Genomic DNA, 18,234 nt, shown 5'->3' with positions numbered 1-18,234 from the left:
GCCACATGATAGCACACCTTGAATTTGCAGATAATATTTTACAGCCATCATGCTAAGTTGAAACCTAATTGCCAAAGTAAAATTTAATTCCCTTACGGATGTGAACCTGTCTATGCCAGTTCTTACTTTTTGCTCTTTGGGTTCATAATATCTTGATAACTTTTTCTTTAATTATAATCAAGTATCAAATTTAATTATTTTTCAGTTTCTTTGTAAAGTATTATTTATCAAATCAGATTTAGACATACTTTAAAATTATATAGATTTATGAGACGTAAGTACAACTAACCACCGTCATTGTTGTTGTGTATCATCAGTTTATCAGGTCGACAGTTGCAATAAAATGAATGGACATGCAACGTACAAATTGACATTAAATATTATTTTATTTTACATGCTACGGGCTACATAGTTTCGCGATTTCTGCTTCAAAACATTTTCGTAGAGATTAAGTTGCGCGGGTTAAAAATAAATGGAAATATATTGGGAATATAATGGGAATTTGATCGCACAAGAATTGTGAAAGATATCAATTCGAGGAGATAAGTTTTCGCGAATATATCTTGCTCGCGAAATTCGGGAAAATAAATCGCTCGCGAAAGAAAATTGGTTTAAAGTTTTCCAATACAACATATGCATCAGTAAGTATTACTTGTATAGAAAATGTGTATAGATCATTATTATGATATATGATTTTATTCAGATATCAGAATATATATTGGTTACAATAAGCTATGATTGAACAAATATAAAATATTCCTTTTGGTGAAGTTGCAGAAGATGAAGGTTAAAAAAATAAACTTGATATTTAAAACCTTTAGATATTTTATGTTTAACTTAAAAAACCCAGGAATATCCGTATAATTTCTTTACTATTTGATGCGAGAAAAGGAGTGGGAGTTATAAATAACAATAACCAGATCAAACTGTGAATCGTCCTTTATATTATACGTCTTATAGTATGAAAGGTCACTAAATGTTTGATGCAGAAATTCTAATATAAAAAAAAAACAGATACGGACACAATAACTTCCAAAAAAAATAGGTCCAGTACTTATCAGGAAACAAAACTATAATAGAAACCATTTTGCAATTCGATATACATCACTGGGCATTGAATGAAATAGAAGACAGGGAATTTCCTCTCATGGACTATTCCAATTTTACTGTAGTGTCGATAATACACTTGAAATTGTTCAAAACATTGCATTTTGATTTATTTAATGTAAATCGATTCGGTGAGTATTTTGACTTTTCGTATATATGAAAATTATCTTTACTCGTGAAATTATTGAAGTAGTGGTTTAGATGTGATCACTATTCAATTGTCCGGTCATGATGGATTTTAATAGGAAATTATTGCCAATTCAATTTTAGGCCTTAAAACTATGTTCTAATTTGAAATAAATGGTCTTAATTGTCAAGTTTCCAAGTATTGTAACATACTAATTCTTTGAAATACTGGACGATAGGTATACTCAACTTATTGTCACAAGATTTGAACGATAATATCACACCTATTATCATTTTTTGTCAGCTTTTCAAACTTTGATGTGATCAAAATAGTTTACGATACGCTCAACCCCGAATAAAAAAACATTCATGTAGATGCATATTACGACAACATAAAAGAAAGACAACAAGCAAAAATATTGTTTACATGATTTTATATGCAAAATGATATTTTGTTAAATTATACAACAGATGATTTCAACATAAATAATCCTAGATGTAGTATGGCCCCTCTCAATTCCTCAATGGTATGAAACTCACTCAAATATCTGCAAAGTAACAAAGAATGCCATAAATAGTATGTGATAATAATAAATAAACTGTAGCAGTAATACTAATTATACCTATTATTAAGTTTATATATCGTTTTGTATTTTTTTTGTATTTTCTGTTTATTGCTTTCACATTTACCTTCACACTAATACATATTTCAATTTGCCTTTACAATTGCAGCATTACCATTTGTTGAAATTGCTATATAATTTTGTTTGAACTTTCCGTCTTTGACAGTGTTTTATCCAAGAAGGTAGTTGAGGCATAAATTAATATTCAGGTTTAAAGCGATGTCTTCTTTACTTAATTAACAATTATCCACATGTAAAGACAATCCTAAATCACAAAGGTATGACTGAAAAACTGTTTTAAACGTTATGGACTTACGTTTTTTACTAATGAGACCTCCTGTGTGTACCCCATGACCAGCATCAATGATGGGACCTCCGTGGCCGACTCCGTGATCGATTGGTCCATGGTGAATGTCAACTGGTCCACCAACTCCAACATCAGCTGATCCAACTCCGTGAGCGTTAGATTTGGCATTGACGTTGACATTTACGTTAGTAGTGGCCTTGGCTCTGTTGTCAATGCCAACGCCATTGTCGAAGCCTCCATGTCCTCCAAAGTCCATAGGACCTCCGATTCCGTTGTCGATTCCACCATTGTTCACGATGTTGACATTGCCATCGATACCTCCTCCTACGATTGGGTCGGGGAATCCTCCTCCGATTCCTTTGTCCATGGCTCCTCCGTTTCCGAAATTATCGATGAATCCTCCGTTGAGTCCGTTATCAAAGCCGCCATTTCCGTCGATGAATCCTCCATTGTTGTCGAAACCTCCGTTGTGTCCGATATCATGTCCTCCAATTCCATCTATTCCGCCGAGTCCGTTGTCGAGTCCGAGTCCGGAATCGATTCCACCATTATTGCCGAATCCGTCTAGACCGATACCACCGTCTAAACCGTTGCCATTGCCAATGGCTCCATTGCCACCATTGTCAACCCCAAAAATGGCAACTAAAATATGAATCATTAATAACAAAAATCAATAGTATGTAAAAGATATATCTCATATTTTCCATCGACTCCAAGATTGACAAGTTAGGACTAAATACAAATTATTATCACAGAAAAAAAAATCATTTTTATCATTTTCTGCAATACCAACTCTAAATTTGGCAACTTCCTTTCGCAGTTCATTCAAATATTTTATTCTATGTATGTACATTTATCCTTTTTATATCATCGATCTCCCATTAAAAAAATGCTATCTTTAAATTTGAATATCATTTAATACACATCACACTATTTATATTTAATTCATAACATCAATTTCGTTTATTTTTACAAACATCTCTTTTCCACTATATTGACAACTATGTATTTACCAATATGCGCATGCGTCATCAATTGGTAATTAGCTAAAAATGATTTAAGCATTACGTCCATGCTATGAAATTATTTTTTCCAATAGGAGAAAAAATGCTTTAAAATTATTTTCAACATGCTTATTGTAGGGGTGTAAGTTTATCTCATATATTGGTCAGGTAAGCTAATGAACTATGATCATTACACTGAAATAACAAATACATATTGTTAATTATCAATCAATTGTCTATATATTGCATGCACATCCATTCTAAATTATCTGAAAATGACACGTGCTAGTTCTGAAATAAAAATATTCACTGTAATTTGCATGCACAAAATGAAATCTGTAATTGAAAAACTATTGTTTTATGATCCGGGACGGGGCATGGAACTTTTATTTAATTTGAAATAAGTTTTTTTTTCCAAAATATATTTTCATTGCAAGTAGCATTAATGATTACTATATTACATAAACGCACACTAGTATTGGCTTCCGATCTGTAATATTAAGACACAAATAATTGGTAAAAATATATAAACTTTTATTTTCATATTTAGTATATTTATCATATGAAAATGGTCAAATATTTGTTTGTATTTATTCCTTCCGACGTTTGATTTTAGACATATCTGGTGACTTATCCATTTCCTTCTAATTTTCTACTAATCAAGTTTAGGTATTTCCCATGGCAAAGCAATATAGCATGTAAAAATCAAGCAGTTGAATACAGCAAATGATATTAGTAAGTCAGCATGCATAGGGAAATTCAGTACAGCGCATTGTATCTATCTCATAGCAGTATTGGCTAATTCCATAATGGTGTGTAAGTATTAGTAAATAACGTTATATAAGTAAAGTCCATTCCTACGTCAGCTTTAAAAACATACTTTACATCGGATAAGTAATGTAAGTACATGTATATACATTTAGTAAAAAACAACTACATATACTTTGGTATGCTACAAATGTATAGTAGTGCAATGGTTATATAGATTTAGTAAAATTACAGGTAATATACTATGCTATAGTAACATACAAAGCTATTGTATAAATGCATATATTTTATATATAACATACATAAGGCATATATATATATATATAATATATATGATATATAACGCTAGCTTGCACGTGCGGTTTCTAATGACGTACCGGGGTTGTTGAAACCATCACTACCACCGCCAAGTGATCCTTGATGACCCCCTCCTGTAACTGTTAACCAACCACGTGACAACGTCTATATATTGCAAGAGTTATCGCCCCTTAACTGTCATGTTAATTTCAAGAATTAACAGGGAAATTGTGAAGCAAGCCTAACCAAAGCAGTAAGCATTGACTACAGCATAAAAATAAATTGCGGAGAAGCATGTCTAAATCTCACCGGTAACAATAGCGATAATTATGTGACCTCATTGTTGCAAGTATAAACTATTTACCGGAACTTTAAAAGAAGCATTATTGGAACTGGAATATAACACATTGAGCATAAAATAGTACATGGGCAAACAATGAGATACCTTTACAAAAATATATAATTATAGTTAACTAGCGTGATCTGTGCGACCAATACTTTGTGAATTTTACAAAATTGAAGTAATAAAAGTCATGCAAATTATTTAAATGTATCCTTACCGTGGTCAGCATCATCTAAATAACAGAAAAAATGTATAATATTATTAATAGCTTACTTTATATGAAACGTATATACGTGTGTGATTAAATCAGTATTTTCCACATTACTTCATGTATATCCATCAAAACGCCCATTTTCTTTCGTTAATACTGATATAAGAAACATATATTTTTATGTCAATAATTTTATAAATGAGTTTATCATTTTTTAGTTTTCAAAAGTATTTAAATAAAAAAAATATACAATGATATATTTGTTACTTACGGATAAAAAGGTTCCTGCCATTACCGTTACCCCTGAAGTCGTGATCTCCGATTCTTACTGCAAACACAAAATGTAACATGAGTCATACTGAAATGTCAGCTTTTGGAAATAGAGTAATATCCCCTTAGATTGATAGCTATTGGCGATTTTATTAAGTATTATAATGGAAAGATATGTATTAGCATGCATTTTAACTGTATTTTAAAGATAACGTGATCGCCTTACTTCACATATAGTTCACAAAATAAAAAGGTAAATAAATGAATAAACATAAACAAATAAATGAATAAATAAATACATAAATAGATAAATAAATAAACTTACCATGATCAGCGTCAGCTGTGAATTAAAGGGTGAAAAGATATATTATTTCTGGGGTTTAATTTGAAACATATCATGACAATTTACATAGAATGCAATTTGAAATGTAACACTTTTTAATAAATATTTATAGTTTTCTACTGGATAATTCAGTGAAATGTAATATGAATTCCTCTAACAATGTATAGGGGGGAAAAACGATAAAAAATTAAATTAAGAGAATATCAGGGATTCTTTTTAAAAATGCATAACTTTTTAACATTATTTATAGTTTGTTTTCTATTGAACATTTCAGTGGAATGAATTCCTCTGACAATATATAGGGAAAAATGATAAATAGTGAAATTAGGAGAATATCAGGGATTTTTTTTTTAATAAATGAGTGAAATATGTTTCAGGTTTTATACGTAGCAATATGATTATTTGTTATTATACTTACAGACGATGAGAGTATCTAAAATTAAAACAAATAAATTGTTTAATAATATATCATCGGTTTTTTATTTTGTTTTATTTTATCATTACAAAGATACTTTGGTTACAATATATGAATATGACTTAATTTTTCTGTATAACCTTTTTTTCTAAAACAATGTTATATTTCAGGACATAATTTATTTTAACTTTCAATTATTATCCTTTTCAGCTAAGAGGTGTACTGAGAGATAAATATGACGGCTATTTAATAACCAAGTATACATAACTGAAGCAAATATGTCGTCCTGTAAAGGCGATATCTGCAAAATCTTTAATGAAACTATCTTATTGAATTACATTATTAAACAGAAAATTAAAAAAGTGAGGAACAGTGGGAGAAAAACAGAGAGAGTGTGATACAGCAAAACAGATGATGTATTGTTCTTAATGACAGTGTAAGTCATGTTTAAATGTTCTCAGACAGAGGTGATGCAATGTTAAAAGTGCTTCCGGATGTAATATGGCATGTCTTTTGATTTTTTTGACCAGATGCTGAAAAATGATGATGTATGACATGTAGGATGTCTCGGTGTGCGATCGACAACATACCTCTTGGTGGTGGCATGGCCCGACCGATACCAATTCCGAAACTTCCATCACCTTGTCCGATACCAATACCCACACCGGATGTGTCTAAAGCACCACCTCCACCGACTCCACCCTGTGATCCGCCGCCAAATCCGATCCCTCCAGCTAGCTCGTTTCCGCCTACTCCAAAGCCAGCACCTCCATGGTTCCCGCCCATTCCACCACCAACACTTGCTCCGATGTCACTGACACCCATACCCATTCCTCCGTCAACTCCTCCTACACCGAATCCGAAATCCATTCCTGGCATTGGTGCTAACGGCCCTCCCAGGTCAAGACTAGGACTGTTAAATTCTGGTCCACCAATACCCAAATCCGGACCACCCATATCAAGGTTTGGACCACCAATATCCAGGCCTGGACCGCCAAAGCCCTGATCTGGACCACCGATGTCAATATTTGGGCCTCCAATATCAATTTGTGGTCCACCAATGTCTATATTTCCGCCCCCAATACCGATTCCTTTTGCATCTCCGGCACTTCCGACTCCCACCCCATCTATTCCGATTCCAAGTCCGATGTTAATATCTCCACTTCCGCTACTTGAACTTTCTTCTTTTACTTTACTTTTGTGTATACCTGACCCAACGAACAGCGGAAGTAAGACAAGGCTGATAACTCATTACAAAATCTTTCATTTTACTAGAATTATTTGCCTTAATTTTTTCTATTTATTAAGAGGATGGTAGCCTAAAGCTCTATTTTATTTATTTAAGTCTCTTTTGGACATCATTTATCATGAACATTGCATGATTCATATGACTGAATATTGCAACGAAGAAAACTGTAATTATATAAAATAATATTTACTACGATATGCTATTTAATAATACCCTAAATGTTTATTATTTTCCTAAACTTACTTCTGATTGCTTTAGTCATCATTTGTTAGTGTTACATTAAACACCTACAAAAACTATGGTTAGCATATTAGTTTGTATTCATCATACGAATCATATAGAAATATATTCCATACGACTGATTAAATTAATTGCCGGATTAATTGAAATGATTACGTTAATTCTGATGAAATAAAGATGAGCTAGCTATTTAGCATACTATTAGTACATTATTAATTATGCCGGAAATCGAAGTTGGTTTATATTTGTATGTCGAAAATCTTTTCAAAACATCGGTTCGTTTTGCTTCTTTTTTTAATTTTACATTTTGCATTAGTATTAGTAGATTTGTGTTACAAAGAGTACCGATTAACCCTTATTGGTATGATTTCTGATATATACTATAAGATAAATGAGTTATGATGGTAGTAAAGTCCAAATGTTAACTATTATTTAGGTTCATCAGTTAAACTAAAGACTAAGATAATACCATTTGTTCAACGATTCCATTGCCAAAATGGGTCTTTATTGAGATTTGTTGACTAACACTATTCTACAGGTTTACCCATATAATATCACTGTATCTAACACAAAAGCTCAGGAAATAACGATTATGAAAGATAAATTTGTTAATGATACAGAGTTACGTAAGTATATTACATAATAATAACCTTAATCTACATTGTAATCGACCGACATATAATAAGTAACGATTAGTCCGTAGCTATGGCCTCTATTCCTCCTATAACCCACAAGATGTTAATTCGCAGCTGCGTTGTGGATGATTTTCGAGCGATTGATGTTGCGCAGTGCTTCTCTTCAGCTGCGGTCGATGAGTTGATGATGGCGCGCATATATTTTTTGTGTAGTGCGCATTAGTACAAGCGCTAGTACTAAGCTTGGTATTAATACACTGGTGGTATCGTTAGTAATATGTTTCGTGTATTAGTAGGAATGTGGATGGCAAGATGGCGCAGTGCTCCTCAACAGCGGTAGGCGATGATTTCATGATGACGCATAATTCTTCTATGAAACGCGCAATGTTCCAAGCGCTAGTGCACGCTAAACATGACATCACTACGCTTCTGGTATCATTAGTGATACATATTTATGAGTTAGTTTGTTTTGTATAAATGTTATGTTTGTATGACTCTAAATTAGTTTGTGTTATGAAAAGAAGGATAGTTAAAGCAATAAGCAGTAGATGTATCAGTAGAATTATAACGCTAGAAGTTAAAGAAAAAAATATCGATTGCAGCTAAGCGACAGAGCGACAGAGAGAGAGAGAGTAGAATATTAGCTTGAATTAATATATTCGTTTAAATGGAATATGATAGGAAGTGATTATTTTGATAACTCACCAACTCCACCATGCCCTGTTAAATAAAGAAAAGATAGACAAGTTAGAAATATTATTTACCAAGCGACGGAAAAACAAACAAAAGAGAGTAGCAATATAATATGTTATCATGATAGAAAGTAATTTAATTTTAAATAAACTAAACAAAATATTACTACAACAATGATATTTGTTGGGTTTGGATCCTTAAAAATGCACGTAATCATGATTCATATGGAAAAAAACCCATTTCACGTAGAAATCTAGAATAATCAAAGAAAACTTACTGTCATCAACAATTGGTCCAACGGGCGTTGGTACTGTCAAAGGTAATAAAACAGTGTGAGTAGCTATGAAGATGTGTTAACCGTAAGAGTTACGCCAAGCTTTTGGACTAGTTACTGATATAATTTATAAAAAACAAAATTTTTATAATTGACGATTTCTGATGGCGACTGTATGATGTCCATGGCAACAAATAATGTATTTGCATCATTATATCATTTTTTATTCATTATCGTTTAATTATCACTTCATTTTGCTGTAATAAAACGTTTTTGCGTAAAATTGACAACTGCGAATATCAACCTTAATCACATCAAAGTATCATTAAATTAAATCAACTTCTGGTCATTTTTTGCAAATCTTATTTGAAATGAAAATAACATGTTTTTAGTTGTCGCATGTGATCATGTTTAAATCAATACATACATTTCAAAATACCAAAACGACATCGGTAACGTACAATTTACTGTCCATTAGTCCAATTTTTCCGGTGATTTTGCCGTCAGAAATATCTCATCAAAATGTGACGTCACAATTATTGGAAAATTAGAATTATCAAAGTTAAATCGTATTTCACCCATGTTGTTGTGGTATCTCGAAATCGATATATCGAAAGCACGTTATTAGAAAGACGGGGTATTGTGGCTGTCACTCACCTTCCACTGGTACCTGGATAGGGTTAGCTACGGGAACTTCGACTTTAACGGTCTTGGGGATATATTTGTTCTTGTAGACAGTTTTGATAACAGGTACTTCCTTGATGTATGGAACTTTCTTAATAACTATAATTGAAATCAGGGAAATCATAAATCAATTCAGGTATCAAACTAGGATATAATTGAAAATCTGAAGTAAAAATATATGTATCAATCTGTTCTCTCTGAATTTTGTTCTCTTTAGTTAATACAAATTTAACTTGAGAAAATCATACATTATCTGATTGATAAAGGTTAAACATTGCTGGTTACATACTGCTAATAACTTTGTTTTCGGCGCATGCATTATTTGAACTCTTCGTTATGTACATCAACTTATTGAAGACATAAATGAGATTACAGATTTTTACTAACAATCGCGTATTTATATACACGTTTAAAACAAATATTCGCGTAACATTTGAATTTATTTTTCGGACTTCTTTGTGAAAGTACGCAAGAATTGTATGTTAATATAATTTATATATTAAATATATCAAAAAATGAGATGCTATTATCTTGATAATGAGTAAAACTTACTAGTTTTGATGATTGGCTTGTAAATTGGAACTGTCAAAAGAAGGACAATGATAAAGCATTAAAACATGTAATTATTTAAATTTTGAATAGCAATTGTATATATTATAAGTTACGTCGTGAGACTGCAAATTCCATTATAACTTTGTTATTATATCTAACAAACACTCTATGCAAAGACAATGTTATTGTATCGTTAATTCTTTCAAAGTTTGTGTGATTCTTAAAATTAATAGAAACTTCAGAATTTTAGATTCATCAGATAATAAAAGTACTTAAGTTCTGGTGTTAAAATTTGATTATAAAGGGAAATAACTTACTTTTCTTGTAGATTGTCACTATTTAGGAAAAATAAAATAAAACGGTTTATGAGTAATGGTGATTAACATAATATCATCATACATTTTTTGGTTAAATTGAATCCTTACTTATAACCCAAACTTAAAAGAAAATTAACAAATTATTATGATTTTAATGTTTGTGCTTTACAGGTTTATCATCATTTAATATATCCAACGTATATTTATTGAATCGTAACATAATTTATGATATCTTAGAAATGATGATCGTATTCATTCTCCCACTGTTTCTTTGAATTTTTTTTTTCAGATACTCACTTGGTTTAACCATCGGCACTGTAATGTGAAATAACAATAAATGTAAATTATGAGGATTAAACACGTTATATACCACACGATTTGATAATGAACAACAATGATTTTAAAACAATGCATAAATAATAATAATTATAAAACCCGAACTACATCGACCGTAGTGATTATTCATGTAATTTTTTTGCCAAATATACCCATAGAAGAATTGCATAAATATACTAATAGACGAATTACATAATCAATAGTATAGCTTAATTTAATTAATCAAATACTAATAATCACGTGACTAGAAAAACATCACTTATGTATGGAGACTATAGTTGGCGTTTTGAAATATCGCTTTGATATACGTAGAGAAGTATATATTTTTTTCCCGCAACAAATGTTAAACGTTAAACAGGATGAATTGTCTTCATCAATACACCGACATAGTGTTAATGAAATGTATACTACAACACATGTTAGTGCGTCACACACATAAATCTAAACGGAATTTACACAAGGGCAGTAAATCACTTGGTCATTTATGAATAAAATAATCAATAAGAGTCTTATTTGAATTTCTTAATTAATATTTTGTTTGTATTTTCAATGCCAAGGCATGGCAGTTAGGTATTATTGTTGTTAATAAATATTGAATTTATCGTTAAAAACAAATTAATAAAAAAAATAAGAGACTTATGTCCTTCATATAAAATAGTACTGACAACATCCTTTTACACAATGTAGCAGTATACATAACTTTGTGATTCAAAGACAGCGCGATAAGCGCTAATATAAAATAACCGCTAATATAAGGACATTTGCAGTAATTCACAACCAAATGTATCCTATGGAAACCTATGCATATCTCAATAAACAGCAGGATTGTCGGGAAACTACTACTTCCATAAAGCTAAAACAAACATCTTGAGGAACTTAATGTTTCTTGGACATCTGTTATACATACAAGTACATCCTAATGGTGCTAGTAAACTGATCATTATGTGATTTGACACGCTGAACAATGACTGACCACACTGGACAATCACTGACCAGTCATACAAACATAGATACAGTACACTGTAGATACACATAAAACGCCACCGTTACCATGCTTGTAGAGAACTTTGTCATTAACCGGGGATTTTTATTGCCATTGCAGTATATGAACTGTCGCTATTTGTCATAACATATATTTTATATCGCATTTGTCGCTAAATATCATCAGTTAGTCTAAAATGTAAATACAATAGTCAAGTACGATACATAGACACTTATCTGCATATGTCTAAATACACAAGTTAGTACTAGTCATGAAATATGACTTCTGTGGCTCCCCCGATACAATGATAGACATAGAAGGCTAATGCCATATTTGCAATATTTGTCTGAAAATCAGGCCATATTGTTTTTTCATCCGATATATATTAAAACTAACTAACTTTAATGGCATAAGCTGAAAACAATGTAAAACCTTGTAAAAACTTTTTTTTCTGTTCATTGTTCTTTTAAGATATTTATCGGAATCAAAAATTTTTAACGAAGAAAACTATCAGTAATGTCAATGAGAAACAGGTGCTGATTTACAGGCAAGCATTATTTAAAAAAATCCCTTTTCAATTGTCTTTTCCGGTTCGCTTTCTAAAAAAATACCGTTATACTATGGAATGTTATGGAAAATTAGTGATGAAACAAACAACACAATTAAACAGACAAAATCAGACTAATAAAAATGGACGTAATTAAAGCATGTAACACACCCGCTACTGTTAGAATAAGCACTGTTAATGAAAATTAAAGGAGCGATGTGACAATGTTTAGGGGACACATAACTACACGAGTACACGCGGCTATGGCGCCACCAACGAACCTTTTCCTCCGTAAAGTGATCTCATTTTTGAACCTGAATAGGTTCTTCTGTTATTGTTACCGTAGCTTCTGCGATAACCGCCTATAGAACAAACAGTTGTATATGGCACTCAAGATTGGAAACTATACTTTTACTATTGAATTTTATATTCAAAATAACACTTAAAGACTTTGAAAAGTTATGTTTTCGTAACATACGCTTAGTTAAGAAATCTATGTATTGTTATATTTAATTATATTATTATAATGAAAAGTTAATTATTTAGATTGTTTATAAAATAATCTAAAATTCAAATAAATAAAACAGTTTTTTATCATTGACGTTTAATAAATGCCACGCGCATGCGCAGTACCAACCTTTGTAGTAGTTATTTTGTGCCCGTAGTAGGTAGGGTCGATAATACGTTCTTATTTGTCTGGCATACGACTCTATGACGAACAATTAAAAATTAATCATTTTATTCCATTTTATTGTTTAAGACGTGAGCTTTTATATTTAATAATTATCCGAATAATTACATTTACTTCGTTTAATTTGCGCCAGAAGTTATTTCAAATAATGAAATTATTATTTGCCTCAAAAAATGTAAATTGCACGAAAGGAAATCTTATTATTTTGATGATAAATTAATTTGAGTATTTCAAAATATCTATGAGTATTTCAAAATATCTACAGTGTACTTACTACGGATAGGAAGGACTGGAAACAAAAGAAATTTGTATTCAGAAAATGTTAAATGATACATATTGTGATTGTTAGTAGCATTATGCCAGTACTTTTAGCCTATTGCAAATCAACCCTATTCCATTGTATCTAGCCAAGAGTGGTTTATGTTCGAGAATTTGCGTTGGTACTTATATATATATATAATACATACAGAAAATAAAACATATCTTTACATCTAGCAGATATTTGTGCTGAAATAGGTATATAATAAGGGTTGGGGAAGTAAAAAAAAATAAGATAGTTTCTTAAATTATGTTTCATTATAAAGTCTTCGTCCTAAATATAGACTAATTATTTATTGTATCTAAATTATGTTTCCATAATAACCTATTAGTATACGTAGGAGCAGAACAATGCCTGGCTAACAATGCACACTGCACTAACGGTACAGACAGCCAGCGGTTTTAGATTAGCCCAGGGCACCTGTCTGTCACCATATATAATCACTGCGATATGCAGGTAAGAACCAGTGTTAGTGTATAAGACTTGACACGTTCCTGTCGAAGAACAACGTCTTGTCAGCTGTGGCATTTTATAGCTAAGAACAAGCATTCCTCATAGAATTTTTATCCCCAGAAATAAACCTGTGGTTGCCAGTTGATAAACTACACCATTTTCGCTTATATAAAGTATAACGGCAATTTTTTGACGTGTTTCTATTTTCGAAATAGTATTTGTCTTTTCTTCAAAAATCACTCAATACATCACATAGATTGAATTATAATGATCTCCTGACAGATGAGACACCTGTATACTATTTCCAAGTTATATTATTTCTCTATAGACATAACTCTGCTTCAAATTGTGCCATACGTGGCTCGCACTATGGATATTGATACATGTATCATAAATTTCAAGGTTGTTTAGAAATGCTTTAAACAACAATGAAACAAAATTTAAACATATACAAATACAATGTGTGCATTTACTACTCACGTTTCTTGTATGATGGTCTGTAAACTGTAAAGGAAATAAATACAATTAAAATTGGCATTTCATCAATGTAATGATTTTACATATCAAATCCTGTCATGCGAATAGCGATTTAATAGGCCATCAGTAATTCGCGAAAATAAGCCCCTGTGAGAAAAAGTTTGGTCATATTAGAAAATCTGTGTTAAATACTGTCGTGTTATGAAATATAACAAAAAACCTCATTGGCGTAAGCATATATATTACTTTCTTATCTCAATTATTACAAGATCAACCGAACTAAATTCGATTAAAGTTTTAAAAAAAGAAACAGTATTTTATCACACCAACAAGACAATGTGTTTTAGAAAATTGAATCTTGATTTTTTTTATTAATACGTGTTATCTTACAACTCCTTTTATCAATGTATTACTATTCATGTTAACGAAATATCAAGTTTGTTCTAGGAATGTACGTGAAATTCAAATAGGGACGATTCTATTAGACACTAGGTAATCATTTCGTGAATGGATTAAGTTTATCTGGTACATTCAGAATCGTCTTGAAAATGTTAATGATATTCACGGATAGCATAGATTATACGTTAAGAAGAAAGATAAAAAAGGCAAAAGAAAAAAAAACCCACACCTTATAATTCTATCAAATCCTATAATAATCATAACTTTTCACCGTGGCATTTTTTCAAGAAATCTTTACACTGTTCTACACAACATATTCGTTTTCCATTCATAGAGCCGTCAATTACCTTAATTAATTAGATACTCATTCCAGAAATTTGTATTATCGTAGATGCAATGGATTAATGTAAGTATTATATACTTTCCACGAAGCTCTAAACGATCGCGTATATTCATCTAATGCCAGTAAATTGTATTCGCTTATATTGCATAATTTTAACATAACAAATGGAAGTGTGTTTTCTAAGTTCATGATCTTTTTATCAATAATTTTTTTAAGTTATCGAAAGGGATTTAACAACTAGCAAAGTCTATATTCGTTCTCTAAGAAAGTTAATGAAAATCATTGATTCCTTAACTTGTAATGACAAACAAGTTACTAAATGTAATGAAAGATGAAGAGGATATCAAATCAATTTTCGTAACAAAGGTACGAACACTGTTTTAACAACATAAGGACATGTCAGGTTCCAGGATATTGAAATAATATTTGACTTTTGTTTACACTTAGATAATTAGATATGACATTAAACATCATAATTAGTTGATTAAGTCTAATTCTATGTTTATTTTAGAGTTTATTCTGTTTCATCATCTTGGAGTCAAATTAGGTAAAAAGAATACTTCGACTTAGAACTAGTTACCTTATCAAGCTACTTATAATTTCCGTATATGATCAATATATATATTGTTTTATATTATAAATATAGATACTTCCGTTGCTGTTGTATAACCGCTCTGTACATGACCATTGTCAATGACACATTGACATTTGGCGTCCTTTATTAGTTTTTACACATACCGATGTGTATTAAGATCCTACAACACGTACATTGTTCATGATTATACCAGATCAGTGTTACAGTGTGGTGTAATAATGCCAGCGCAAGCCCCGGTAAAAAGTCCGTATTTGGTTTTATTACTATCGTGTAGTCACGAGTTCCGCCCATTAACCGGACACCAGAAAAAATAGAATCGAACGGCGTGCAGCGGATGATGTGTTCATTGTATCTTTCTGAGTTTCTTTCTCAATAGCAAAAAAGTAATTTTTAGTTTAAAAATTGGGTATTTTTTAGTCGGTAACAGTGAATATGTTTAAAACATACATATAATTCGTTACACATTCATAGCAGTGTATGGTAGGCAGATAAGGGACGCAGTTGATTAAATAAATGTATATAGCAGCATCTATGATAAACCAATAAACGTGTAATTCGAATGGATGATGGTCAAAAAGCCTACGTGTACAAAAAAAGATAATTTTTGTGAGAACACGAAATTAAAATATAATTAAATCACATTCGTGACATAGAAATGTAAAAGAAAGAAGGAAATCGAAGGCTATACTCACTTCCATGTGCACTGGCTGTAAATAAAAAAAAACACATATTAAAACAATTTGCAACATGTATGAAATATAGAAAAAAAATGTGTAAGTATATTATTATGTTAGATAATTTTTTTCTCATTTTTATTGATGTGTTTTAACTATAAATGTTTATGAGTAAGTATTATACGAGGTAGTACACTATCCACAAATATTTTACACGAAAACAATATCACATACTGTTTAATCATTTACAAAAAAAAGAAAGAATAGAGAATTATTAAAATGTATATAAGAAGTTATTCCATATGAGTATAAGATTATGAAAGAGCATTCAGCCAATTTCGAATATTGAAAAAAAATCAATAATAATAAAATAATAATAAAAAATGTGTTGTACATTTTGGGTATTCAAAACAATGAGTAATTGTTTATGTAAATATATTTAATAAAAGATGAAGTTGTACATACCAACAGCTAGAGCCAGGATAACGATCCCGATGATAAGAGTTAACTTCATGGCTAGATCTCTCCCGATACTATCCGAAACTGGCAAATGCGGGCAGATCTTACAGACCAAAGATCAGGAACACTATGGATAAGGGGACGACAGATCACCTTGTTTTATATACCTCATTTACATATGCGATGCTCGGATTGGTCAGTTCACCGCGCTGGTCAATAGAGAGAGGCCCACGACGGGATAACTTTATATAATGACATGCATCCAATGCATGCATGAGTTTTATAATATTTTTAAATTGCTATTTTTCTACATAGTCCATTTATATGTTAATTGTATTTGATTTCATAATTCAATGTCATAAGTCAAATCGTAGGAGAATTACGATTTGGACAACGACAACTGACATTGGTATGTTAACGCTTGGATGGAACTACATTTCTTCAATTGCACAAATAATTTGTTTTTCTATACATTATAAATCTTCACCATTAAACATTACTACATAATTAAAACCATAATCTGCAATTTATTGAAATAATTATTGCAATTCATTCTAGAAGTTAGTTTGGTATTAATAAAGTAGAAGACATCTTAAACGTACTGTACAATATTTAACTTTGCATACGTGGTTTCGATAAATTTGACAAACAATCGTCACGGTTTTCGGAGTGTTCAATTAATTCAATTTTGCCATAGCTTACTGGTATAATGTATCGGTGTAAAAATGAGCCAGCAGGATAATGATATTGAAGAACCGAATTAATACTAAATAAGGTAGCATAAAAAAGTAACACTTATAAACATTAAAACTGCAGTTTTAACTGACACATGTTGGATCTTAACCTGATACTAAAATTGCTTTTCAATAATAATTTGATAACAAAAAACAGACGAAGTCTAGCGTCCAACCCGAACGTCTAAACCAGAAGACGTACTGAACATCGAATCCTGAAAAATTGAAAAGACGTAACTAATGCTACACAACCAGAAGCGATTTGCATTGGCTACACTAGAAAGTCGTCTTCGACTCATTTCATATATCATGACATGAAAATATGACCTGCATATCATAGCGTAAACATTTTTTTTTCTAAAGTAAGTAAAGCTATTTCCGAACTCCTAGTGTAAAATTGTCATTTTCATAAAGTAAGGGGGAACTTGTAAGTAAATGATTATTGAAATGTATCTTTTGTTAACTAATAAATACGCTTCAATGATTCATACTCATTTTATTTTGATAAATTTCATATTCTCCCTTCAGGTTTAGCTAAAATTACAGAATTCTCTGTAGACAAACTATATTTCTTTATGATTCAAATATTCATTCAATATCATGTTCAATCTATTGATAACACGAATAATGCTCTTTATTCTATAAAATCAATTGTTTTTGTGTAGTTAAGACATTTTCCCGAATTTTGTTGTTCGGGATGGCCTATGAGAGAGCGATTTAAATAAGTTCATTGTAACGGGACTTAACAGTAACCATAGACTCAACGA

General features: G+C 31.1%; 1 protein-coding gene across 2 annotated transcripts; it reads right to left on the bottom strand.

The window, feature by feature from the left end:
* Window positions 1–1,650: 1,650 nt before the first annotated feature.
* On the bottom strand, window positions 1,651–16,853 carry LOC138306163 (uncharacterized). 2 transcript variants are annotated; one of them, XM_069246554.1, is made up of 20 exons: window positions 16,740–16,853; window positions 16,293–16,307; window positions 14,267–14,290; window positions 13,289–13,303; window positions 12,961–13,032; window positions 12,605–12,685; window positions 10,756–10,773; window positions 10,459–10,476; window positions 10,142–10,171; window positions 9,563–9,688; window positions 8,909–8,941; window positions 8,644–8,658; window positions 6,405–7,022; window positions 5,818–5,832; window positions 5,382–5,396; window positions 5,058–5,114; window positions 4,793–4,807; window positions 4,313–4,372; window positions 2,173–2,805; window positions 1,651–1,781 (listed from the first exon to the last, which is right to left on the bottom strand). In XM_069246554.1, the coding sequence occupies exons 1-20, from the start codon at window positions 16,786–16,788 to the stop codon at window positions 1,774–1,776; spliced, it is 1,917 nt and encodes a 638-aa protein (XP_069102655.1). In that variant the 5' UTR covers window positions 16,789–16,853; the 3' UTR covers window positions 1,651–1,773. The 2 variants fall into 2 exon arrangements, with proteins under 2 accessions (XP_069102655.1, XP_069102656.1); XM_069246555.1 differs by lacking the exons at window positions 12,605–12,685; window positions 12,961–13,032; window positions 13,289–13,303.
* Between the last annotated feature and the right edge of the window lie 1,381 nt (window positions 16,854–18,234).

This window comes from Argopecten irradians, chromosome 13 (genome assembly GCF_041381155.1).
Source record: "Argopecten irradians isolate NY chromosome 13, Ai_NY, whole genome shotgun sequence".
Classification (NCBI taxonomy): Eukaryota; Metazoa; Mollusca; class Bivalvia; order Pectinida; family Pectinidae; genus Argopecten; species Argopecten irradians.
Note: the sequence above shows the minus strand (reverse complement) of the source record. Positions and strands in the feature narration are given on the sequence as shown.

Coding starts and splice junctions, on each gene's coding strand:
- LOC138306163 (XM_069246554.1), bottom strand. CDS start 16,788: ATGAAGTTAACTCTTATCATCGGGATCGTTATCCTGGCTCTAGCTGTT. Junction 12,686..12,960: donor ACAAAATAACTACTACAAAG/GTTGGTACTGCG, acceptor TTTGTTCTATAG/GCGGTTATCGCAGAAGCTAC. Junction 2,806..4,312: donor TGATGGTTTCAACAACCCCG/GTACGTCATTAG, acceptor TTCATATTTTAG/TTGCCATTTTTGGGGTTGAC.